Source organism: Engystomops pustulosus, chromosome 4 (genome assembly GCF_040894005.1).
Source record: "Engystomops pustulosus chromosome 4, aEngPut4.maternal, whole genome shotgun sequence".
Lineage (NCBI taxonomy): Eukaryota > Metazoa > Chordata > Amphibia > Anura > Leptodactylidae > Engystomops > Engystomops pustulosus.
Genome location: NC_092414.1, coordinates 207,660,862 through 207,687,010, shown reverse-complemented (window position 1 = coordinate 207,687,010; position 26,149 = coordinate 207,660,862). Strand labels below are relative to the sequence as shown.

At 44.8% G+C, this 26,149-nt stretch overlaps 1 protein-coding gene across 2 annotated transcripts in view; it reads left to right on the top strand.

Moving 5' to 3' along the window:
• The first annotated feature begins 273 nt into the window (after nucleotides 1–273).
• Nucleotides 274–26,149, top strand: part of LOC140128229 (venom factor-like) — a 49,716-nt gene continuing 23,840 nt past the window's right edge. The window contains exons 1-25 of one of the 2 annotated variants that reach the window (XM_072149781.1): nucleotides 274–385; nucleotides 2,620–2,806; nucleotides 2,901–3,063; nucleotides 3,246–3,316; nucleotides 4,631–4,722; nucleotides 5,017–5,099; nucleotides 5,181–5,268; nucleotides 6,792–6,894; nucleotides 7,054–7,174; nucleotides 8,677–8,792; nucleotides 10,768–10,914; nucleotides 11,640–11,843; nucleotides 13,044–13,223; nucleotides 14,500–14,661; nucleotides 14,749–14,878; nucleotides 16,125–16,199; nucleotides 18,567–18,761; nucleotides 18,928–18,966; nucleotides 19,547–19,658; nucleotides 20,001–20,086; nucleotides 20,462–20,601; nucleotides 20,824–21,036; nucleotides 22,563–22,629; nucleotides 24,287–24,373; nucleotides 24,824–24,948. In XM_072149781.1, coding sequence (XP_072005882.1) covers nucleotides 324–385; nucleotides 2,620–2,806; nucleotides 2,901–3,063; nucleotides 3,246–3,316; nucleotides 4,631–4,722; nucleotides 5,017–5,099; nucleotides 5,181–5,268; nucleotides 6,792–6,894; nucleotides 7,054–7,174; nucleotides 8,677–8,792; nucleotides 10,768–10,914; nucleotides 11,640–11,843; nucleotides 13,044–13,223; nucleotides 14,500–14,661; nucleotides 14,749–14,878; nucleotides 16,125–16,199; nucleotides 18,567–18,761; nucleotides 18,928–18,966; nucleotides 19,547–19,658; nucleotides 20,001–20,086; nucleotides 20,462–20,601; nucleotides 20,824–21,036; nucleotides 22,563–22,629; nucleotides 24,287–24,373; nucleotides 24,824–24,948 — 3,048 coding nt within the window. In that variant the 5' untranslated portion in view covers nucleotides 274–323. Of the gene's footprint in view, nucleotides 386–2,619; nucleotides 2,807–2,900; nucleotides 3,064–3,245; nucleotides 3,317–4,630; nucleotides 4,723–5,016; nucleotides 5,100–5,180; nucleotides 5,269–6,791; nucleotides 6,895–7,053; nucleotides 7,175–8,676; nucleotides 8,793–10,767; nucleotides 10,915–11,639; nucleotides 11,844–13,043; nucleotides 13,224–14,499; nucleotides 14,662–14,748; nucleotides 14,879–16,124; nucleotides 16,200–18,566; nucleotides 18,762–18,927; nucleotides 18,967–19,546; nucleotides 19,659–20,000; nucleotides 20,087–20,461; nucleotides 20,602–20,823; nucleotides 21,037–22,562; nucleotides 22,630–24,286; nucleotides 24,374–24,817; nucleotides 24,949–26,149 lie in introns of both variants that reach the window. The other variant, XM_072149780.1, reaches the window with a different exon arrangement.

Genomic DNA, 26,149 nt, shown 5'->3' with positions numbered 1-26,149 from the left:
GGCCTCAGCCTTGGCCTGGTCACGGATCAGAGACACACAAAAAATGGAGATCTTGAGCAACTTACAGTTCCTTTCTTAGGAGGGGCAATGTGCACAGATCTTGTCTCACATTTTAGTTACCTTGCAGTCTATCATAGTGTATATGGAGGTCATGGACCCTGACCCTCCATTCTTAACCGACAATGTGAATGACACAATCTGTGTGTATTCTGCTGACCCCTCCTGTTATCTCCAGTAAATGACGGACTGTTTGCTGTGTCTGTCCCAATAGATGATATAAAGTCCTTCTGCCTAAAACACCTGCATAGTATCCTGGACACAGCATGGGGTGCAGACTTCTGTGTGTCACCCTGCTCGCCCTGCTGGCTAGGTGCTATGGACAACCGTGAGTACAGAGATTTTCTATTCCTTTATATTATTGAGTGTTTGTGACTGCAGTACTTTCATTCTACAGTTTCCCGACTAAAAGTAGTTATGATTTATCCTAAGGATAGATCATCAATATAAGATTGGTAGGGTGCAGCACCCCTCACCCCCACACATCATGTGGTCTCAGCAGCTGATACACAGACAATGGAATAGGATTGGGACATTCGCTGCATAGCGGCTGAATACATACACCGTCTCATACATGCATACCTCCCAACTTTTGGTTATTTTCCTAAACAATACCCATTGTCCCATCCCTAGCCCCACTCCCAAACATAGTATAATATAGTCCTTAATGGCCCCCTGGAGCCACCCCCCTATAGACCCACATAATACCCCATAATGCAACTCAGCGACATATAATCCCCCCCTCTTAAATTTTATCCTCCCTTTACTTTTGCTCCCCCACTTTTATTTTGTCCTCATGTTCCCCATCCTCCCTTATATTGTAGACTTCTGTCTTCCAAGCCCTCATATTGGGGCCCCTGTCCTATCTATCATATTGTGGACCCTTGTAGTCTCTCATATTGTGGCCCCCACCCTCATATTGTGGGCGCCTGTGCACTCTCATATTGTGCCCCCATGTCATCCATCCATCTCACATTGTGGCCCCCTATCCTCTTTCATATTGTGGCCCCCTGTCATCCATCCATTTCATATTGTGGCCCCCTGTCATCCATCCATTTCATATTGTGGCCCCCTGTCCTCTCTTATATTGTGGCCCCCTGTCCTCTCTCATATAGTGGCTCCCACCCTCATATTGTGGCCCCCTGTGCACTCTCATATTGTGCCCCCCTGTCATCCATCTATTTCATATTGTGGCCCCCTCCTCTCTTTCATTTTGTGGCCCCCTCCTCTCTCATATTGTGGCCCCCGGTCCTCTCTTATATTGTGGCCCCATGTCCTCTCTCATATAGTGCCCCCCTGTCATCCATCCATTCACATTGTCGCCCCCTGTCCTCTTTCATATTGTGGCCCCCTCCTTTCATATTGTGGCCCCATGTCCTCTCTTATATTGTGGTAGCATCCTCTCATATTGTGGCCCCCTGTCCTCTCTTATATTGTGGCCCCATCCTCTCATATTGTGGCCCCCTGTCCTCTCTTATATTGTGGCCCCATCCTGTCATATTGTGGCCCCCTGTCCTCTATTATATAGTGCCCTCCTGTCCTCTCTTATATTGTGGCCCCATCCTCTTATATTGTGGCCCCCTGTCCTCTATTATATTGTGGCCCCATCCTCTCATATTGTGGCCCCCTGTCCTCTCTTATATTGTGGCCCCATCCTCTTATATTGTGGCCCCCTGTCCTCTATTATATTGTGGCCCCATCCTCTCATATTGTGTCCCCCTGTCCTCTATTATATTGTGTCCCCCTGTCCTCTCTTATATTGTGGTAGCATACTCTCATATTGTGGCCCCCTGTCCTCTCTTATATTGTGTCCCCCTGTCCTCTATTATATAGTGCCCCCCTGTCCTCTCTCTCAGGTTCAGGGGCATTTTCTTTTCATATTCTTTCTAGCCCCCACAGTTGTCAGTATCAGCATCTGACCGTTATAATCCTGTGTACTGTCAGAGAGGAGGAGCTGGAGCAGAGGAGAGAAAATGTGTTTACAATGAGACAATGAGAAGATTAAAATCCCACACTCCCCCTCCTCTGCTCCACATCCTTCCCAGTGACCCTGAATGTGTGAATCAGTCCCTAATGAATTGTAGGTTTATCTCGAACTATGTAAGATGGTGAAAGGTCCTCTCCAAACAAACCTTGGAAGCAAAGTTAATTTACAAATATACATGAACCAATAACAGGACATGTGCCTCGATTACGTAACATCCTTTGTGTGGGAAAGAAACCATGAAACTAATGAAACGTATATGTTTTATATAAATGGAGGTAAAATTCATGCTCGTGATTTATCAGGGATTCCTGAGAACTAAGTAAACACAATTCTACTATAGATCAGAGAAACTACAATATGCATAGTTGTACAAGTGTTAATAGTCATCAGTTAGCTGGGATCATGTCACCTTATAGATGCCATGTCATATATAGAAGTAAATGTGACAGGGCTGTATGTTGTGCAGTGAATATCTATACAATGTACATGTATGGCTGATGGCAGTAACCCCAATAATACATCACCGGTGGTGGTCCTGAGGGGTTTGGCTGATGTCCTTCTTGTCTCTGTGATAGGTGCACTCTCATTACACCCAGCGTGTTACACCGGGACAGTGATGAAACCATCGTCTTAGATGGACACACCACGGCTTTTGAGGCTGATGTTGTGATTCAGGACTTTCCAAGGAGAAATTTACAATTATCGAAGCAGAAGATCTCCCTGAATAATGGTAACAATTTCCTGGGCACCGCGACAGTCCGGGTAAGGTCATGGTGGGACACAGGTGACAGATACATCACACAGTTATCCATCCATCTCGGATCTCATCCTTACTAGAACGTTTCTTATTTTTCAGATTCCATCTAAAGATTTAGCTAAAGACCCAAAAACCAAACAATACGTCTATGTGACTGTGACGTCTCCCGTGTGCAACCTGGAGAAGGTCGTCCTGCTGGGCCATCAAAGTGGATACGCCTTCATTCAGACTGACAAGACCATCTACACCCCGGGGTCTGCAGGTATTACTATGAGGTTATGGCCATGAACTCTCCAGCCCCCTGTACTTATTACGCCTGCCCAGACTCAAAATGTGATCCATCACCAGGCCCTCAGCAAATCAGCTGGTGGAAAGCAATAGCTCCAAATACTGGTTTCTTTAAGGGTTCCTGTCCCAATTATCTTCTGTTTCTTCTTTTCGCAGTTCTCTACCGTATCTTCAATATAGATGACAAGATGTCTCCTGTGGATGCACCTCTGGTCGTTTATATTCAGGTAATAGAATTCCTACATTATAAGAAATCAACGTAAACAATTATCACAACCTCACAGATGAGAAGCAGAAGGTGGTGCCGATGTATTCGCCAAACTAAATACTGTAGTCAGTGACAGCAACAAATACCGTATAACAATATGTAGATAATAAATAATTCCTTTATTTTTATAGAGCACACAGATTACGCAGGGCCACAAAGTCAAAGTCAAACTGTAGAAAAAAAATGGAATTCAGCAGAAAGACAAAGATTCCTTATTGAAAAATAGAAATGGATAGCGCTCGCTAATACACAAAAGACGGAACTAGATTAGTGGGTGCAAGATCCAAACCTTGGTGTCTCAAGGGGAAAAAAATTGTAAATTTGTTGCACCACACCATTAGCTGAATAATAATGAAATATTATTCATTACATGCATATAATAGCACAGAATACATAATATACACTAATATATAAAGCTGAATGTATGTGTATGTCCACTAAAGCAGTGGTCCCCAACCTATCTTTGCCCAGGGGCCCTGTGAGAATAAATACATTTCCAGGCGGTCTAGCCAAAAATGTATAGCATCTATTGTCCCCTTTCCTGTAGCATGTCCCCCCCTGCCATATCCCCCTTTCCTGTAGCATGTCCCCCCTGCCATATCCCCCTTTCCTGTAGCATGTCCCCCCTGCCATATCCCCCTTTCCTGTAGCATGTCCCCCCTGCCATATCCCCCTTTCCTGTAGCATGTCCCCCCTGCCATATCCCCCTTTCCTGTAGCATGTCCCCCCTGCCATATCCCCTTTCCTGGAGCATGTCCCCCCTGCCATATCCCCTTTCCTGGAGCATGTCCCCCCCCTGCCATATCCCCTTTCCTGGAGCTGTCCCCCTCCCATGTCCCTTTTACTGTAGCTGGCTCCCCCCTCCCCCTTCACTGTAGAACATCCCCCTCCTCCCATTACCCCTTTCTGTAGCACATCCCCCTCCCCCATATTTCCCTTCACTGTAGAACATCCCCCTCCTCCCATTTCCCCTTTACTATAGCATGACCCCCTCCCTCCTGCTACCAATCCCCCCCCCCCCATTTTATACCTGAATTTCAAGTGATGTTATGATATGAAATGAGGTAAGTTACAAATGGTGGACAATAATATCATGTCTTGAGTCTTCTTTTTTTAATATGTTTGGGAAATGGCCAGGTCAGAAGTGTGTAAAGCCAACTATTTATGTAACTGCTCAAATATCCCGATTATTTCCTTGTTTATGGGGCGGATGTCCCTATATGATATCACTTTACCCCAATGCATTTATGTTGCATCTCGCTTCATTTTTCAGACGCCTGAAAATACTGTTGTTAGCAGAGATTCTGTAAATATTGGAAATTCCGGTATAAATTCCTACTATTACAAACTACCAGAAGTATCGAGGTAAATATCTTATCTTACCAGGTTCATTTACTATGGGAGAATTCATATTAGAACATCACAGAAACTCTTCCAATGGCGACATGTAGCATTATCCTGCACTATACTGGATGCAGCGAGTGGATATCACACAGCGAGGATCGGGGCATGGCACACCAGTACCATAATGATATATGTATCCCGCCATGTAGTGCTGACGTGACACTATGTAACAGTACATACAGTGCACATATAAATGTCACCACATGAATAATGCTGATCTCGTATGATATTATTCCGTGTTACTCTTCTCTTCAGTCTGGGGGTATGGACCATATCAGTGCATTCTGAAAAATCTCAGCTGAAAATGTACTCCACAAGCTTCGAGGTGAAGGAATATGGTAAGAGGATATCACTACGGCCTATCAGTTATAGTCGGATCTATAAGGGTCTGTAACACTTCCCACTCTTTTCCCATATAGTGCTTCCCAGATTTGAGATTCAGCTGATTCCGGAGCAGAAATATTTTTATGTTGATGATCCTGAATATGCTGTGAATATTAGAGCTCAGTAAGTACAAGACCAGTGTGAATGGAAAAGAAAGATGGTTACTATAATAAAATGTCCGGTTGTCCGGTGGCAACAAGTTAGTTCCTATCCTCTCCAGGGGGCAAAAATAGGACTCCCGTACAGCACACAGGCAGCGAGCCACTGCTTGCCAAACATTGCTGCAGGTTTTCCGGGTAGTAGAGAAAAAGCTGTGCTTGGATCAGTGCCTGGAGGAGAAGACTCTGCCGGGCTGGCGGAGTATCCAGAAGAAGAAGCTGAGACAGGGATACTCTGCCGTAGACCATGGGCTCCGAGCCTTTGTCCGGGGTTTCAGCCTTCCCTACCCTTCCTCCAGACAGAGGGACAGCTCGCCCAGGCCTTTTCTTGGTGGTAACCATTCTTTTGCCAGGGAATAATTTGGAGAAGTCAGCCATTTGCTTTTCTTGTTTTGTTTTGCATCCTAAATGTCTTTAGTAAAGAAACTGAGTATTCCCTGCAGACCTTGACTCTCTGAACGTACTTTCTATTGGGGTGCACCACAACTTACCATCTCTCCGGAGAGCAGAAACACGTGGTGACACCTCGACAGTGTCCATAGCTGGTGGCCACCTCTAACCCAGGCAACGTATTTAAAGGTTCCTTCATACTATCCAAGGCCTTTCTTAGTCACGTGATCTGTCCTGTGTCTCATTCATGATGCTATCTTGCTGATTGTGGGGGGTTCAGTGATGAGATCCCCAGAGATAGCGAGAGGTCCGATGGGTTCCCAGGTACCTCAGTCGGACCCTTGTCACTCCCGTAATGGAGGAGATGGCCGTACATGGCCGTTCTGCTCCATTCATCTTTATGGAGCTGGCAGGGATTGCCGAGTGTGGGGAAAACCCCTTTAAAACCTGAGAAAACAGTGCTAGACTCCATTTTGCAAGTTATATCCAAAACAAACAAGAAAAAATTTGGAATCAGTTCGTTGTCAGGAAAATAGTAGATTCTCTAATCACATGGCTTATTTCATATATGAAAATCTTCTTTATATGCTTTACACCTGCAGGTACTTTTATAGATTAGAGCCCATTGCCAGCAAGTAGACAGTGATGGCGAACCTTTTAGAGACCGAGTGCCCAAACTACAATCAAGACCCACTTATTTATCGCAAAAATTTAGCGCAGAAATTTAATTTGTGATTTATTCTCCCTTCTCTGTCACATCTTTCATTGATACCAGCACCTGGGGACACCAATAAAGCAGAAAATAGGAGAAATTTGGATGGTCATTGTAGCTTCCCTTCAGAGTCCCATAAACAGGAAGAATTGTAAGGGCCGGAGCAGGGGCTACAATGATAATCCAGATCTGTCTACATCTTCCCACTCCTCCAGTAGTCCCAGGTAGAGCTGTCACTTTAAAATAGCACATGTGGCACCCGTGTCATAGGTTCGCCACCACTGACCTAGGATCATTGACCTGGTCCGGCACGCTGAGTTTAGTCCAGTGATTCTAGGTTCTAGATTCATGGGCAACAGGCTTAAAGGTTTTTCCTTTCGTACCAGGTTCCTGTATGGGAAGCCTGTAGATGGCATGGCCTTTGTGTTATTTGGGGTGAAGAAGGATGGTACAAGGACCAGTCTACCAGACACCCAGAGACGCATTCCGGTAAGAATATAGTATTTTTTACTATCATGACGAACATGTTTTTCTTTGTGCAGTTTAAGAATCTTTTGAAGTTTTTATTTCTATATTTGAAAAATATTTTAATCATCTATTCTTGAGGGACCTGTAATGCTATCTTTAGTACTATTTTCTCTCCATTAGATTAGTGGGGGAGAAGGACAAGTTGTACTGAAGAGAGAAGATCTTGTTAAGAGCTTCCCGAATCCAAATGACTTGTTGCAGTGCACCTTATATATGTCTGTTACCCTCGTCACTGATTCTGGTGAGTACCATGAGGTAGAAAGTTTTTCATTCCTACATCCTCACCGTACCATCTGTACTCAGTACGGTATTACAATAATTTCCCTGTATTGCAGATTTGTGCTCTAATAAGACATTGAGGGATATTTATCATACGCCCCACCGCTGCATTTTCGCAGTGCGATATATCAAGAGTCTCCAGCCTCCTCATGTATCAGATAGGGTGCTGCCCACCCTATCTTATTCCACGCCAAGCTCAGAAATAAAGGTCACCGGTTGCAGAAAGTGTGCGGGCCCAGGTTCAGTGACGCTCCGCGCCGGTCCACTCACGACCGACCGCACCCTCCGCTCGGCAGGCCGCACCCCCACCCTTACCTCCCTTCAAGCCCCCACTGGTGATTTTTGACCACTGAAAATAAAAAATTAAGCTTTCTATAGAAGGACAGCAAAAAGAGGTCCATAAAACTGTGAGGAATTGATACGGAAAGTATATTGGAAAATTGTATAACATTTCATTATTCAAACAATAACATTTGCTGAAATGGAATCACCCCTTTAAGGCATTTTTATATGGTTATAACTTTTGAACACTGTTACTTATCAAAGCGATAACGGTTGATAAGTTTTGCGTCTATTTATAAAAAAAAGTTCCGCGGTGGTGCGATTAGGCCTGCGGTGGCAGCCGGGGAAGCAGGGAATACAGGACACAGTCCGGGCCTGGGGTGACATCAGGAGAACAGCACTGGAAGGAACACTGGAACTTACGGCAGGAGCACAGGAGCCGGCACACGGAACAGGAGCGCAGGAACAGACTGGCACACGGAACAGGAACGCAGGAACAGACTGGCACACGGAACAGGAACACAGGAACAAAGGAACAGGAACAAAGGAACCATACACGGGAACACTCAGGAGACACAGGAACACACTTCACAGGGAATGGCTAAAGATCCGGCTGGGAATGATGGGAGCCGCCAGATTATATAGTAGAGCTGGAAGTGACCAGCGCCAATCACCAGGACGTTGGCCCTTTAAACCTCTGACTACTGCCGCGGGCGCGCCCTAGGGTGCTGCGAGGGGTGCCGTTTGAGGGTTATTACCCACAATCAGCGCTCACTCCGACCATAGGTGTTCCCGATACCAGATCAGCTCCGGTGCAGAGCCGAGCCAGCATCGGCTCAGTGCCAGGTTAATATGACACTGGTACTAGGTACTATAGACCCAAAAATAGGGGTATCTCAAGTGACACGACCCCTGCAACCTCTGGATGTGACTCATCTGACTCATCTGAGTGAGATAAGAAGAGTCAGATCTGCCTGCATTTAGAGGAGTTTTTTATAGGTAAATGGGAGAGGATTCACATAAAAGAGGAAGTTTTATAAAGGACGTTTCATACCTGACCTGCGGGGGATTATGGTTTAGTGGGATAAAACCTGGTGACACCTTCCCTTTAAGCTACTTATGCTTTGTGATGATAGCATTTCTGTTCTGTACTGACTGCAAATATTTCTTTTGTTCTTATAGGCAATAGCTTTATGGAAAGTAAACTGGAGGACATTCCTATTGTAAAATCTCCATATAATGTTCTATTCACCAAAACTTCCAAATATTTCAAGCCTGGATTGCCATTTGATCTCATGGTATGTGTCCTGTTTAACAAATGCTGTTTATTAAAATATAATGGGGGTCATTTACTAAGGGCCCGAATAGCGTTTTACCGGCGGGTTACGCAAATTTTTCAGTTTTGCACCGATTTTCCCTGTATTGCTCCGGGATTTTGGCACACGCGATCGGATTGTGGCACATTGGCGCCGGCATGCACACGACGGAAATCGGGGGGCGTGGCCGAATGAAAACCCGACGGATTCGGAAAAACCGCTGCATTTTTTTAAAAAAAGTGTTGCGGGACACGCACTTACCTTCACCAAGTATAGGATCATAGACTCCGGCGGACCTCGGTGGACTTCAGCGCAGCAGCGACACCTGATGAACGTTGGAGGAACTGCCTTAGTGAATCGCCGGAAGACCCGAATCCACCGCAGAGAACGCGCCGCTGGATCGCGAATGGAAAGGGTAAGTAAATCTGCCCCAATGTTTCAGCCATGTGTGATGATCCACAAGACCACTACTTACCACAACCATAAAGGGTCACCCAACTGGAGGCACAAAAAAAGACAATCCTAATCAAGTCCACCCCCGCTACCACCGCTGCAGACATGACTTGGATCACATGTTTATTTATTAACGTTCTTTATTTTTATATGTTTATATTTACTTTTATTTAAACCTTTAAAAACTTTCAATAAAAATATAGTTAAATAAGTAAATAAAAAATCTGTATCGTTTAAATGTCCCCAGTTTCACCTCTGGTCCCACCGTTTTTGGCCCTTTTTCGATTGGAAGTGATGAGATCCCATTTGTCACCATCCAAACCAGTAGGGATTGAGTCGCTGGAGCTGAAATGGGGGTTGTTTAAAAGTTAATTATGCAGATTTTACAATTAACTATTTCTACTTTTACAACATTTTCTCAGTTTCTCGCTTTAAAAATTGAACCCTAAATTTGATGTCTTTTAATCTCACCACTAAAGAATGTTTAATACATTTTAAATAATATTTTAATAATATTAAAATTTTAAAATGTATTAAAACTATTAAATATTAAAATGCCAAAAAATGAAACCTGCCCCACAAAAAAACACCCTCATACCGAACTTGTCACACTCGCCGTATGGATTAGGTATCAGGCATCTTGCTTGGAAACCACACCCAGCGCTGTCTTGATTGACAATTCACTTCCAGGATCTTTCCATATGGAAATCTGGATGTGAGTTTGAGCTTGTTTTGTCTGCAGCTGTGGCTTGAGTGATGGACGCTGAACCAGTCAGTGCTGAGGACTGTGTCTATTACTCCCTTTATATTCTGCACTGGTTCCATCAGTGGGTGCTGGTTATTTCAGTTTGATTATATGTAACTGCTATTGCTTTGTTTGCTATTCCGTGTATTCCACCTCGGCTATGTTTGATCAACCATTTTCTCTTTATACGTTTCTGTGCCTAGCTCCCATCATAGATTTGACCCGGTCTGACTTTGTTTTATTTTCTTGTTTGTCCCTCTGTGTCATGTCCTCTCCCGGTGTTACGCCGCTTTTCCTGACTCTGACTAGTGTTTGGTTTCTCTTGACTTTTTTTGTGTCTCCAACCTCTTGTTGCTTGTCTGCCCCACCATCCAGCAGCTGCCAGGCGAAGTAAGTTTTCCCTGTTACCTTGCAGGGTCTCTTAGAGCCTACACGCTGGTTCCTGATAGCGTATTTGCCCTTATCAGGGTAGTATTATCTGCTGTAACCAAGGCCATAGCCTACAGGGACATCACAGGGTTAGTTTGCCACCACTTCCCAGTCTGACTGCTGACGCCGAGTCTGGTTGTGGTTGCGCTGTCTGTTGAAAGAAAAGTAGAATTGTTATTCAGACTTTATTATTGCACAAAAATAATAAAACAAGAACAAATACCACGTTTACATTTATTACCGCCCTTCTGTAAATCTTTTGGGATGTGCTGCTTTCCTTTGCTTCCTCATTCCTAATCACTGTTCTATATTCTTCTCTTATTTACAAAGGTATATGTGACAAACCCTGATGGTTCTCCAGCACAGAGGGTCCCAGTGGTGGCCGAACCAGGAAGGGCGATTAGTGTAACCGGACCGGAAGGAACGGCCCGACTGACACTCAACACTGGATCAGATACCAGAAGCCTTCTCATTACTGTGAGTATCTCTGCTAATAAACATTGTGTATCTTATAAAGAGCTGTTCACATTTCTGTTCTGTGTAATCTCCGCACTGGGTTTTCAATCACAACTGGAGCAAAATCTGATGCAGTAAATGAGAGAAGCGCTGGCCCTTACAGAGCAAAAACCAGAACGTCACTAGTTATAGTGCAGACAGCGGCTTCTATTCTGGTTCTACTGCTGATCATAGGTCCAGAAGCTTTATGGCTTATTCCAACGTCTAGAGGCTCAGTGTAAGGGATTCAGTGGGAAATCTTTTGATCATACTTTACTCTGTCTAATTGGGACGTTATTGTGGTGCAAATGATGTTTTGCGCCAAATCAGCATAGGACAGTTCAAAGTCACTTTGACATAGACCCTGCCTGCACCAAATTCATTATTTGCATAGAGTAATTTTCACAATAGGACTGAATTCCTGAATTGGGACTTTCCATTTAGGCACAAGTTTTGGTGGAAATTGATGCCAGTCCCCACCCTGATCTATAGGCTGTGACTTGTGATAGTACTTTTTATGCGACTGTGGCAAACAACCCCTTTAGCATAAAAAACATTCCCAATACCATAATAAATCCAAACTCCAAAGACAGACATAGAAGTGTCCCAAGGAACCGCCTAATGATAAATTACCCCTCTAACTCTTTCTATTAGGAAAAGCTTTTTTGTACCCAGAGATGTTTCCTTCCCAACTTTTATGTTTTCAGGTGAGGACGTCACATCCTGCCCTTCACCCCGCCCGGCAGGCGTCCGCTTCAATGACGGCCAATGCTCATCAGTCAGGAGGGAACTACCTGCACATCGGTGTCACCCCCTCGGAGGTCAAACCTGGAGACAATCTGGCTGTAAATTTATTTACCCGTAATAACAATGCGGCCCTGCAGAACCAGATACAACACTTCACCTACCTGGTAAGCCATTGTTATATACAGCTAGAATGTAATCTAAGGCTACATAATCCTTTCCACCAAGGAGAAGATTGTGACGATGTATGGGCTATGACATTATACAGTATTATAATGATTCGAGTTGTAGAAGCCATTGTTTGATTATAAATCCTGTGAGTGAATGGCTGATACAGTTATGTGTTATATAGTAAATGTGAGATCTATATCCTCTATTCTTGTGGAAACAAAGATAGCGCCATAGCAGGTGGCTGCCTGTACATCGGCTCCAAACTACTTCTCTCCTACTCCTGTGCACCTACCCCTGCACCCCTCACCGCACACATCCTGCACTGTCAGGGGCACCCAATTGATTTTTCATTATACACTATTGACCGAGCGCTAATGGGAGATCAAATGACAAACCTGAACATTGGCTCCATGGTAACAAACTGGATTCTCAACTACTTGAGGAATAGGTCACAATTCGTCCAAAAGGGGGTGGCCCGTTTGAACATAATGATTAGTACAGGGGGGCACTCCAAGGCACAGTACTTTCCCCATTCTTTTTCATGATATACATCATTTTTAAACTTACATTACAAAGAGGCCATTGAAAAATTCATAGAATGGGGAGAACATAACAAAGGATATGGTCATAGACTTACAAAGGAACCAATCCATCTGTAATCCTATCAATCCTAATCCTAATCAAGGGGAATTGAACAGGTGAACCTACAATTAACTGGTTGTAATCATGGACAACAAACTAGAGTGTGTGGTGCACAAGTTCTTGAGAATGAGTGCTGGGGAGGTAACATAAATGGAAGAGACAGAATAATTGGCCAAGATCATCAAGAAGGTACATGGCCCATTCGACACAATATGGAAAAAAGACACACACATTTGAGGTGATCTCACTAAAATAACACCGACAATACTCCAGCAACAGAGAATCAACAGGAACTGATACCACCAGCCTCCCATAACTCCTTCATCCCCAAATCAATAGAACTGTACAATAGAGCACTGGGTTCTAGGGCTATGTGCTTGGATAGCCCCCAGCATTATCCCCCACACCCCAGCATGGTTGTAATGTCACTTGCTCATGTGCTTGACCTGTCACATATTGCTTGTTTCCCTTTGTATTGTCTCTTGCTTTGTATGCCTGGGCCATTGGCATCCATAGTGGGTTTCCTACAGTATCTCCTATTTCTTCCGATTTAGATCACAACCAAGGGCAGGATCGTGAAGGTGGGCAGACAACCTCAGTCTCTGGTCACCATGTCTCTCCCCATCACAGGAGATCTCATTCCATCCTTCCGTATCATTGCATATTACATTGTTGGAAATGAGATTGTCTCGGACTCTACCTGGGTGGAAGTAACCGACTCCTGCATGGGAACGGTGAGCAATTCAATGTGTAATAATGGTCATGTTCTGCATGTGATTTTATTTTACTGCAGATAGAGAAAACTCACAAGAATAGATAATGCAACGTCATTCACTGTATTTAACAAAAATTAACGTTATTGCTGAATAGGACAGCAGACAATCCACCAACAAACCCAGCCCTAAAATATGACAAATATCAAAGCATTGCCAATATATTATGTGCTGTTTATATAGATAGATAGATAGATATTATTTGCAGGTAAATATAGTGCATGTGAATGGAGCTCCATAACAAACAGTAGGTAGTGGACCCCACTGTGCTTTCCAACTGATTTGCCATTGGACTACCCCAACAGACATTATTCCTGGACATCTCTGGTAGCTTTCATCCCTATATAGATAAGGGCAGGAGGTTAGGCGTAGCATTGACCTGCGGTAAAAGCAAGCATAGGGTTAATGTGGGGTTAGGCTAGGAAAAGAGGAAGAGGAGGAATACAGCTAGCCACTAACCTTTAAATTGCACGTCATGGTGGATCCACTTCCTCTTTGGACCAGCGTGACCGGGAGAAGTTGTCAGGTTGGGAGTTGTCAGAAGAGATGGCTGAGTGGCTGCAAGTTCTCCTGCGGACGGCTGTAGTGGAGCATGGGGCCGACTGGCTCATGGCTCAGCTTGTGGCTGTCCTGTCATCAGGCAATGATGCTCCAACGATTCCAGCAGTGTCGCCGGGAACCCAGACAGAGATGAGCATCAGATTCGCTTGAGTATGTCGCCGGGATCATGGTGACACTGACAGGGCAGAGGCCGACTGGCAAATTTACCTGATATTTATGTTACTAAAATTGGGCTGCTGTGGCCTTACTATTTCCAACGTCACGCAGTGTCTTGTCTCAATGGGGAGGTAAGGGTTAATGGGTATATACGGAGCATTGAGCAGGAAGGTCTTTTATCCAGCTGGTCAGAAATATAAAGTTGGCTCTGGTGGTAGCCCCGGTGTAGACATTAGCTGGTTTACACCAGTACAAAGTACCATGGAAGAGGCTAGGTGTAGTCCCAGACAGGCACATAATCAGGACAGGCAGCAATCCAGCAGAATACAGGTTAGTGGCCATAGGTCAGAGGCAGGGAACATACAGGCAGGTAGAGGCCAGAGGTTGTGGCAGACAGATACAGATCAGCATCAGATCGAGCCGGGCATCCACAGCGCAGAATACAGATCCAGAAGTCAGGGGATGGAGCTGGGGTCAGACACCTGAATACCTAATATACCTATGTTATTCCATGACACAGTTGTCGTTGACGGAAAACAGTAAAAGAGACAGTGCAATCCAAAGACCTGGTTCTTCCATGAGTTTAAAGCTGCAAGTGGATCACATGGCGAGTGTGGGTCTGGTGGTCGTAGACAAAGGGGTCCATGTGTTAAACAAGAAATATAAGATCTCACAAAAGAAGGTAAGGAAGTCATTGTAAATCACAAACAAAAACAGATAGCCAGTTATGAGGATCAAACTTATCCCTATGTCTGCTGTATCCATCTAGATGATGGACTCCGTGGAGAAGTCAGACACTGGCTGTACACCTGGAGGTGGTGCCAATAGTATGGGGGTGTTTTATGATGCCGGACTGGCCCTACAATCAACTCTCCAATCAACAACCCAGCAGAGATCAGGTGATAGGCGTCTCCAGTATATATTGTATATATACATCATATACTAATACATACAGTATAGACTCACTGTTTATACACATACATGCAGTATAAATAAACCATATACACACATAGGGGGTCATTTATCATAGGCTGTGTGCTCGGCGTTTGACAGCACCGCCACTGATTCGGTTCAGCTGGATACATCAAGAGGCAGGGTCCTGGGCAGGGCCTGGCGTAGGAATCAACACAGCTGGTGAATTTTCACATGTGAAAATTCACGGGTTGCAGGGATTGTGTTGGTGCTGGGACAGGAATGGCCAGTGCCGGCCTACTTCTCTTCAATCTTGCCCACCTGGCCTAAAGGCAGCGGATTGGGGAAAATAATCGCAAGTCATCGCTGTAAGCAAAAATTTACGATATACATATGCATATATATGCAGTATAACCTCCCCATGGGAGGTTGTGCCGGTGGGCGGGAGGTTGTGCCGGTGGGCGGGAGGTTGTGCCGGTTGGCAGGGGGGAGGCAATGAGTTTGGTCCAAGAGTGCGGGGCCGTCACATGTGGGTGGCCTAATTCAGCACAGCAGGCGGAGCCCCGTTACTGCTGTGCTGAAAGCAGGGAGAGAGGAGCCGAGCATCCCGGGCCCCGTTGCAGCACGGGCCCCGTAGAAGCCTCCTGTTATCAGGAAATGTTTTTTTAAAAGTGTAATTTCAGATTGCATTGAAATGCAAATATGTACTAGGAAAATTATATCTGCCCTGTAAAAAGGAAATTCCTTCTATGTTAGAGGCATAGAAGGGTCATACAAGAAAATGAGAGAGATACAAGAAAATGAAGGTAAAGACATGGAAAAGTGTAAGGCTGCATTCAGATGACCGCGTGCCCGCTGTACCGTAGCACGGCAGGCACACATTGGAGCCCGGGAGAGGAGCAGGGGGTGAGCGCTGACGTCGGCCATATATACGCCCCCCCCTACGGCAGTGTAAATGAAGCTTAGGAGTCTACGAAGAAGGGATTAGTAGAAATAAGGAGAAATGCAGTGTTAGAGAGCTAATAAAGAGAAAGTAAGGAAAGGGAACCTGTCTGCTTTTATAATTAAATTTTAATGGTTCCACTCACTTTTCAAAGTTGGTAAAAGTATACCTGGAGCTGTGGTAGACACTGATATCCTCTGAAGGATCCACAGCTCAAAGGGTTGGACGTCTGTCTGTTCTACATAAATATTAGGCATTACTGATTCATTTTATGTATTTTGTTGCTTCAGAACAACAATGTGAAGTCCGTGCCTCTCGGAGACGTCGCTCCCCTGCACAAGAGATTTACCAGAAAATTACCAACGGTGAGATTAAGGGTGCTACCAAATCTTGATACAGATGGTTTATTATTGTTGTTTCTACGTTTATCCTAACTTGAATTACGGACTTTGCTTAGTCTGTCAGAAATGACTGTATTCTAGGTTTAGGTCTAGGTGTTTCCCAATCCCTGGGACGGGGACTTTCATGTCCTATTCCTGACTCTGCACCCACCAGCTATTACAGTCCTCCTGAGCTGGAAGCAAAACTGTTCACTATAGCATCAGTTCTGTGGATGTCTGTTTGTGTACAGAGATACAGCAGTGACATTACACAGGCCACATGCAGAGGCTGCACAGGGAGCGCAATGTGGTTGTGACATCACTGCTGCATCTCTGTATACATACCGGGCCCGGGAGCACAGCGCTGGACCGGGGCACCGCAGCACACACAGACTTGTATAAATGCATGAAAACAGAACCAAAACCAAGCTCAGTGTTGTGTACTGAGTGGATAATTGTGTGATAATGGGGCACATTTACTAAGGGTTCAAATCGCTTTTTTCTGCCGGATTTGCGCTGAATTGCCGCAGGATTTTGGTGCACGCGATCGGATTGTGGCGCAAAATCAATCACTCACATACACCGGGAATAGGATGGTGAACTCCAGCGGAACTCGGAGGACTTCAGCGAAGCAGCGACACCTGGTGGACATCAGGCGCACGACCTTAGTGAATCTCCAGAAGACCCGAATCCTCGTCGGAGAACGCGCTGCTGGATCGCGACAGGACCGGGTAAGTAAATGACCCCCAATGTGTAATACCAGCACTCACACATGAGGTCTATGTTCTGAGGAATTCTCTGTACTTCCTCTATCCTTCTATCTGGAGGACATATCAGCTTCTAGCAGCCAGATCTCTGCTGTAAAGGTTTAGAAACACAAAAGTTAAGTTTCTCATTTTGTTCCCCTAGAGATCACATTTATGCTCCTATAGTGAGTATAGCCCCCAAGTAGTCACAGGGTAGCTGCCAAAAGCCAATGATGCTCCAGTTGGCAGTAGCCACAGCACTTGCCCTCCCAAGTAGCCACAGCGCTTGCCCCCCAAGTAGCTACAGCGATTACGCCCCCAAGAAGTCACAGCAATTACGCTCCCAAGTAGCCACAGCGCTTGCCCCCCAAGTAGCCACAGCGCTTGCCCCCCAAGTAGCTACAGCGATTACGCCCCCAAGAAGTCACAGCAATTACGCTCCCAAGTAGCCACAGCGCTTGCCCCCCAAGTAGCTACAGCGCTTGCCCCCCCCCAAGTAGCCACAATGCTTCCCCCCCAAGAAGCCACAGCGATTACGCCCCCAAGAAGCCACAGCGATTACGCCCCCAAGAAGCTACAGTGCTTGTCCCCCAAGTAGCCACAGTGATCATGTCCCCATGTAGCCACAAGACTTGCCCCCCCCCCCAAGTAGCCACAGCACTTCTGCCCCCAAGTAGTCAAAGTGCTTTCCCCCAAGTAGTCAATAGAAAAGAAAGCATACTTACCTTTCTCCTCTCGGCTTTGGTGCCTTCTGTGATGACATCAGCCTGCGACAGGTCAGTTCCACCCATTGGCCTTTGACCTGGCACATGCAGACACATCATCACACATTGCCTTCCCCGCATGATCCCTCCATGTCACACACACCCTGCACCCCACATTACATTCATGTCACGCTACACCCTAACATAACAGCCATGTAACAATGCACCCCTCATTCTCCCCCCTGCACCCCTACATTACATCCATGTCACGCTACACCCTTACCTAGAGGCATGTAACCATGCACCCCCACATCCCCTGCACCCCCACATTACATCCATGTCACGCTACACCCTTACCTAACGGCATGTAACAATGCACCCCCACATCCCCTGCACCCCCACACAAAAAAATTGCTGACGGAAAAAAATTTAGTTAAAAAGTTAATTTAAAATGGTGGTAAAGGTGACAAGAGGGGGCCCCACCAATGCTGGGGCCCACCAGAGGATCCAGGCAGACCCTGTCCACAGCATACGGCTGTGCACATGGAGAAGATAAGACATGTCCTTCTTTTCCCTGTGTATGGAGCATTATGGTGCCGCACGTGTGTAAGTTAGAATTCGTATTAAAAATCAACAATGTAAATTTTTATATTTACTAGTTTACTATTTACTAATTATCTCCATGTAAAGGTTATGTGTAACTCTAAAAAATATTGTTCTATTTGTCTTCTACCGCTGGTAGATTTTCTCATATAGAGGGTTCAGTCCTCTACTTCATCAGAAAAGCTGGTGACATCTTGTCTCATACCTCCTATCACTGATTACTATTCATCTCCATTGAGTATATAAAAAACTAAAGGCTCTAGATGACAAATGCCACTATTGCTCATCTTGTTTTTTAGCTTCCAGCTCCCAGGAGATGGTGAGGAGATGCTGCATTGATGGGATGAATGAGAAGGGTGAAAACTGTGAAGGACGAGCAGCAAACATCTGGGAAGGCAGAGAATGTGCGGACGCTTTCCTGCACTGCTGCAAATTCATCCGACAGAAGAAGGAAAAGGAGAGAAACCCAACAGAACCAGATGCAGAGACCAGAGGTGAGAAGTGGTAGGATGTGGCAGAGCAGTGGGACACGTTATACCCAATATAAGATGCTACAACATTGTGTCCTTATACTTCTTACCTCCTCTAAATTACCGGGACGGGGAAGGGTTTCTAATCGTGACATTAATTATTCTTATTATTTATTTTCTTTCCCGCCAGGATCACAATATGAAGTCACTGCTTCCCGGAGACGCAGAAGTAAGAAGTGGGATCTGGTGACATACGTAGTAGATTGTAGACCCTATACTGTACATTATTGTGGTATTGTGTTAGGAACATTGGGGCAGATTTATCAAGCTGGCTAAAAGTAAGAATCCCATGGAAACCAATTACAGCTCCCCTTTAAAATATTCATGGCCACTGGTTAAATGAAAGTTGAGATGTAATTGGTTGCCATAGGAAACTAAGAACATTCTTACTTTTAGACAGCTTGATAAATGTGCCCCATTGTGCATCACTTCTTTAGATTTCCTCTTCATTGGAGTTTCATGGAGTTTCCTTTTCATTTATTGGAGCTGGCAGCATCAATAGCATTAACTGTAACAAACTGCACATAGAACTATATAACCAGCACCGCACCGGCAGCGTCTAATAGTGTCTGATAGCACAGGAATACTAGTAGATAATCCTAAGCCCATCACAAAATATAATGACACAATTGTTAGGACTAAAAGCAAAGAGCTGGGCTAACTGTCACTATCTATCACTGCACCTATAGTGACTTCTATGTGTCCATAATATCCAGCCCTAAACGGGTCATGTATGGTTTACTCTGCAGGCGATGAGGATGAAGAATATATCCTAGCTGAGGAAATAATTTCAAGTACAGAGTTTCCTGAGTCCTGGTTCTGGAGAATAGACAAGATCCAAGAAAGACCGGATATAAATGGGTAATTCTTCCATTTCATCTATATGTATTATTATGTAAAAATATAATATTATTTAGAAATATTACAGAAATGTAAAGCTAAATCCATCCCAAATCCAAGACAAGCAAATCATCTTATTGCACAACTTGCCCCTAAAAATGATTTAGCCACCTCCATGACAGTGCCCAATTCACTCCCAAAGCATAAGAATATAATTGGGTCGATCGGGTATCTGATATTGTACTGGTCCATATACCGGATAATAAGGTCCATCATGCATGGAGGAATTACTCTTCCCGAACCAGATGTGAACATAGATAAATTTATATATCTTCACCACTGATAAGTTTTTCATTTCTTTAGAATTTCCACCAAGCTGCTTAACGTCTTCTTGAAGGATTCAGTCACTACTTGGGAGGTGCAGGCCGTGAGTCTCTCTCCAAATAAAGGTAAAACTATATCCAAAAATACACATCATCGGATTATAACCAAAAATAAACAACCTCTGTATAGTCCGTGTTCATGCCTCACCAAGAAGAAACCTAAGCTGTCCGTGTAGCTTTCATCTGTAAATTACTACACAGCCCGATAATAAAGCTGCTTAACCTAGAAAGCAAATAGCTCTTCAAGTTTATGTAACTGACCTGCCCAAGTAGCACTTGCAGAGCTTCAGCCTGGACACAGGCTTCCACCAACATCCACCGAGCTATGATGGAACAGCCTTCCAAGGCTCCCAGCCAACAGCCAACTATAGACTGAGATAAAGATTCACTGTAAGGTCATGCAGACATTTAGATATAAAAAGCTTTGTCTATGGTATTCAGGTATCTGTGTATCCGAGCCTTATGAGATCCGGGTATTGAAGGAATTCTTTATTGACCTGGAGCTTCCATATTCTGTGGTGAGAAATGAGCAGGTGGAAATTCGAGCCGTACTCTACAACTATGGACGTACAACGATCAAGGTAAGGAACAACGTCTGGGGGTTTCATGACTTTGTAGGGACTTTATGATTTTCACCAGTCAGTGTTACCTGTTATATTGTCATAACCTTACATACATTATACTACATAAATACATTTCACATTCCTTCATTCTCCATAGCTGCGTCTATTCAATCTTGTAAGTGGACAGGATTTCCTACATTACTGTCTTATAGGTCTTCACCTTTAATGTCTTTATCTTAGGTGCGAGTGGAACAAACTCACAATCCACAATTCTGTAGTTTGTCTACAGCAAAGTCAAATTTCCGTCAGGTTGTAGAGATTAGACCTCAGTCTTCTGTAGCCGTTCCCTTTATTCTTATCCCGCTGAGCCTGGGATCTCATGATGTGGAGGTGAAGGCTGCAGTTTTCGGACAGTATTTGTCAGATGGAGTCAGAAAGAAGCTGAAGGTTGTGGTAAGTGACACGTGGATCCTATATGTAATATGTTACATTTAAGAAAAATCTTTCTATGCTGTGTTTTTTAATTTCAACTTCCACATGTAATCCTCCTCATCAGATGTACTGTATCCAGATACAATGTAATGGTGAGATTTCATCTATCAATGCCATCACCTCTCAGAGGCGGAAAAAGCCTGCATGGGCCCTGGGCTGTATGAATATTATGACCCCTACAAGACTAGAATCACTTCTTATATATGGTGCTACAATCAGCTTCTTGTGTCCCTTCTGCTGCTTTCAATCTGCAGTTTCAGGACCATTGGAGGACCTTCAAAGGTCCAAAAATGGCTCTTGCGCACATGTGTATTGCGATAAGGAACAGATGTACGAGGATTTCATAGGTGAAGATCCGTCTCAGTACTGTAGAAAATTTAGTGAGTGGTATGGGTGGCTATGGGTCCCGGGCTACTGCCAAACCCACCTATTTTATAATCCTGTCACCTCCTTTCCTACCAGTGTCACCTCTATGTCAGGCTGCAGGGGTAGGGGGCTCACTGAACCACCGCAGACAATGACGTAAGCTGACACCTGGGACCGAAGTCTCAGTGGTATCCGGTTTTCACCAGAGCAGGTTGGACTTACTGCGGGGGCAGTATGAGAGCCCCAGTTACAGGGAGAAACAATTTACTTACCCGGTCCTGCGGAGATCACGAAAGTGCATAGTCCGACCATAATGCCCTGTGCCGCGATTCACTAAGATCGTGCGCCCGAGATCCTGCATGTGTCGCTTCCCCACTCAGGTCCGCCAGAGTTCACCTTCTTCTTCCTGGTGCATGTACGTGCATTGTGACACAATGGGGGTCATTTACTAAGGGCCCGATTCGCGTTTTCCCGACGTGTTACCCGAATATTTCCGATTTGCGCCGATTTTTCCTGTATCGCCCCGGGATTTTGGCGCACGCGATCGGATTTTGGCGCATCGGCGCTGGCATGCACGCGACGGAAATCGGGGGGCGTGGCCGAACGAAAACCCAACGGATTCGGAAAAAACGCCGCATTTAAAGAAAAAAAATGTGTCGCGCAAATTGCACTTACCTTCACTCAGCCCGGCTCGGTGTATTCCAGTGCGTTCCGATGCTCTTCAGCGCAGCAGCGACATCTGGTGGACGGCGGAGGAACTACCTTAGTGAATCCCAGCCGGACCCGAATCCACCACAGAGAATGCGCCGCTGGATCGCCAATGGAACGGGTAAGTAAATCTGCCCCAATGTGAATCTTAAATCCCACGCTCAGTCCGATCGTCCGATGGCACGACCCCCCATTTCTGTTGCATGAAAGCCAGCGCAGCTGCAACACAATCCCAGCGCAAACCCCTGTTAAATACCTGTCAAAGCTGCGCAAATCCCGAAAACCGTGAACATTTTTAAAAAATTATAACAAATAAAAATTAAAATCACCCCATGCCACAAGAAAGTGACACAAATCCGTTTTTTTTAACCTATTTCACCACATTTTATATCTATCCATATATTGTTTTTCAGCCCAGTGGTGTTCAGCTTTCTAAAATTATCAAATCTGTGACCCTGGACCCACAAGTTGCAGGAAAAGGTGAGACAATTTTTCTTGGATTCCTCTTATATCTGTAGATTAGCAATAGAAGAGGATACAAAGGATCAGACTACACACAGAATTTATTTGTTGTCTGTTACCATGGAGACTTATAGGTCTCCATCATACGTGTGCACACAAGATAGTAGGGTAACATCATAACGGTAGAACATTTTATAGAACATATGACAGTCCATGTGTTTGTCGAATTTTTTTCCTGTAATGAGCATAGAAATAGAAACACTTTAAGGAAACCTACCATTTCATTTCATGCATTAGGAAGCAAACATACCTTGGGAATGCTGTTGCTACACTGATGCAGGATCATATCTTGGTTAATCCCTGAGCTGAGTGGTTTTGCAGAAAAAACAATTATACCATTCAGGACCTTAGGAAAGCTGGGACAGACTGGCTTACGGAGCTTGGAATTACAAATGCCTGAAAGTAAAGCATGACTAGTCAAGCACTAATCAACCTGAGCTGGATCACTCATACACAGCAGCTGGGGGATGGTGCAGCCATTGATTATTCTGCCTGGCAGGAAGACAAGTGCAGGAGATGATGATGCAATCAGAGAGAAACTCTCCTGCTATGAGAAGCGGGAAAGCAAGCGCCAGAGCAGATATAGAAGCCACAGAGCTTCATTATCATAATGTTATACCTGTTTTATCAGCAAAACCACTCAGCTCAGGGATTAACCAAGATGTGATCCTGCATCAGTGTAGCTACAGCATTCTAATGGTATGTTTGCTTCATAATGCATCAAATCAAATGGTAGGTATCCTTTAAAGGATCTCAAACCAAGCACACTGACATGCTGGTGTCTGACAGGATCCACTCTTCTTGTAGCTTCTTATGCCATGGTTTTTAATAAATAAAGGTTTGAAAAATTATGCAAATGAGCCTGAGGGGTTCCAGGCTCCATTGACATCTATGGAGCTGGGAGCCCCTCAGGCTCGTTTGCATAATTTTTAAGACCAGACTTCTGTACATGCACAGTAGCTCCGGCTTCGGAGACAAGGCTGCATCTCTGTAGCTGCATGCATGCTCTCTGATTAACTTATTAGGTAGATCTCTGGTGGTAGGTTTCCTTTCACTGATTTCCACCGCACTCTTCTTTTTCCTGCTGATTTTGTACTTGGCTGCAGACAGTTAATTTAGCTAGGATGGACTTCTCCATTGACATTTCTCCCCTGCTAGTCTGTTTTCTGGATGTCAGGGATATCTCATAAGAGGATTGTCTGCCCATTTCCTAATGCTTGCTATAAGTCTTTTTTAAGTCTTCTGACCCATGCTCGTCTTCTGACCATCCTTTTGTCTCATGATTCTGTACTGCATTGTCCTCTTGATTTTGACCCGTACTTGTTTGACCAATCTGCTGCTTTGTTTTCCCTCTTTTTGACTCTGGTTTATGAAGGGAATGTTGACCAGTTGTCACCAGCTGCTGGCAGGAAGGTAGGGACAGCTCACTAGGCCGAGCCTTAGGGCTCATTATCCATATCTGTCCTTTCCTTTTCCATCTTATTGTCACTTCTAATACAGGGACAGTGGCATGTCCGAGGGATGATTTCCAGACATGATATCTGAGAAGGTGATGTATGGTCCAGTCATCTACACACAACTAGTGAAAGTCTGATGTGCTCTTTACCTCCAATAGATGGAGTTCAGGAGGTGAAGGTACCGGCCTTGGATGAGAAAAACCTAGTACCGGGGACAAATGTGGAAACAATTGTGACTATTCAAGGTATATCATGTTACTTATCACACATGTATTACAACTATGTTACTATATTACAGTGCCCTGCATTGGAATACAGGCAGTCCCCTACTTAAGGACACCCGACTAATAGATGACCCTTAGTTACAGACGGACCTCTCAGCCCCCCTGTGACCTCTGGATGCTTTACTTTAGTCGCAGGCTGCAATGATCAGCTGTAAAGTGTCTGTAATGAAGCTTTATTGATAATCCTTCTTCCCATTCCCAAAAAATATTGAAACTCCAATTGTCACTGATCTACAATTATTAAATATACAGTTTTGATTTACATATTACGGTAATTCAACTCAAGAACAAACCTATGGAATCTATCTTGTATGTAACTTGGGGACTGCCTGTATGTAACTAAGTATATATATAGCAATAAATATACCTTAAATATATAGCAATTTTTCATGGTATTTATTTTAGCATTAGCTCAGAGGGACAACTCATATGTAGATGAGTTACATCTGGATGTGTCCATTGCTGTCCCAGAAAAGCCAATTCCATTGCGGTATCTAATCACTTCAGAGAATGCGATGTTGGCACGTACAGCGGTGGTGAGTATGTGCATGACGTTCTCCTTACAGCCATGTACTAGTCTATTATTTACACTGATGCTGGTGGAAATCAGAAAGATACATAAGGGGGAGTATGAAGCAGATAGTATGAAGATGCCTTCACAATACACCCTCCACCTGGCATTGAGCTTACACCATACATCTGACATCTGGCATTGTGCTTACACCCTCCACCTGGCATTGAGCTTACACCATACATCTGACATCTGGCATTGTGCTTACACCCTCCACCTGGCATTGAGCTTACACCATACATCTGACATCTGGCATTGTGCTTACACCCTCCACCTGGCATTGAGCTTACACCCTCCATCTGACTCCTGGCGTTGTGCTTACACCCTCCATCTGACATCTGGCATTGAGCTTACACCCTACATCTGACACCTGGCATTGAGCTTACACCCTCCATCTGACATCTGGCATTGAGCTTACACCCTACATCTGACACCTGGCATTGAGCTTACACCCTCCATCTGACTCCTGGCGTTGTGCTTACACCCTCCATCTGACATCTGGCATTGAGCTTACACCCTACATCTGACACCTGGCATTGAGCTTACACCCTCCATCTGACATCTGGCATTGAGCTTACACCCTACATCTGACACCTGGCATTGAGCTTACACCCTACATCTGACATCTGGCATTGAGCTTACACCCTACATCTGACATCTGGCATTGAGCTTACACCCTACATCTGACTCCTGGCGTTGTGCTTACACCCTACATCTGACACCTGGCATTGAGCTTACACCCCCCATCTGACTCCTGGCGTTGTGCTTACACCCTACATCTGACACCTGGCATTGAGCTTACACCCTCCATCTGACACCTGGCATTGAGCTTACACCCTACATCTGACTCCTGGCGTTGTGCTTACACCCTACATCTGACACCTGGCATTGAGCTTACACCCCCCATCTGACTCCTGGCGTTGTGCTTACACCCTACATCTGACACCTGGCATTGAGCTTACACCCTCCATCTGACACCTGGCATTGAGCTTACACCCTACATCTGACACCTGGCATTGAGCTTACACCCTACATCTGACTCCTGGCATTGAGCTTACACCCTACATCTGACACCTGGCATTGAGCTTACACCCTACATCTGACACCTGGCATTGAGCTTACACCCCCCATCTGACACCTGGCATTGAGCTTACACCCTACATCTG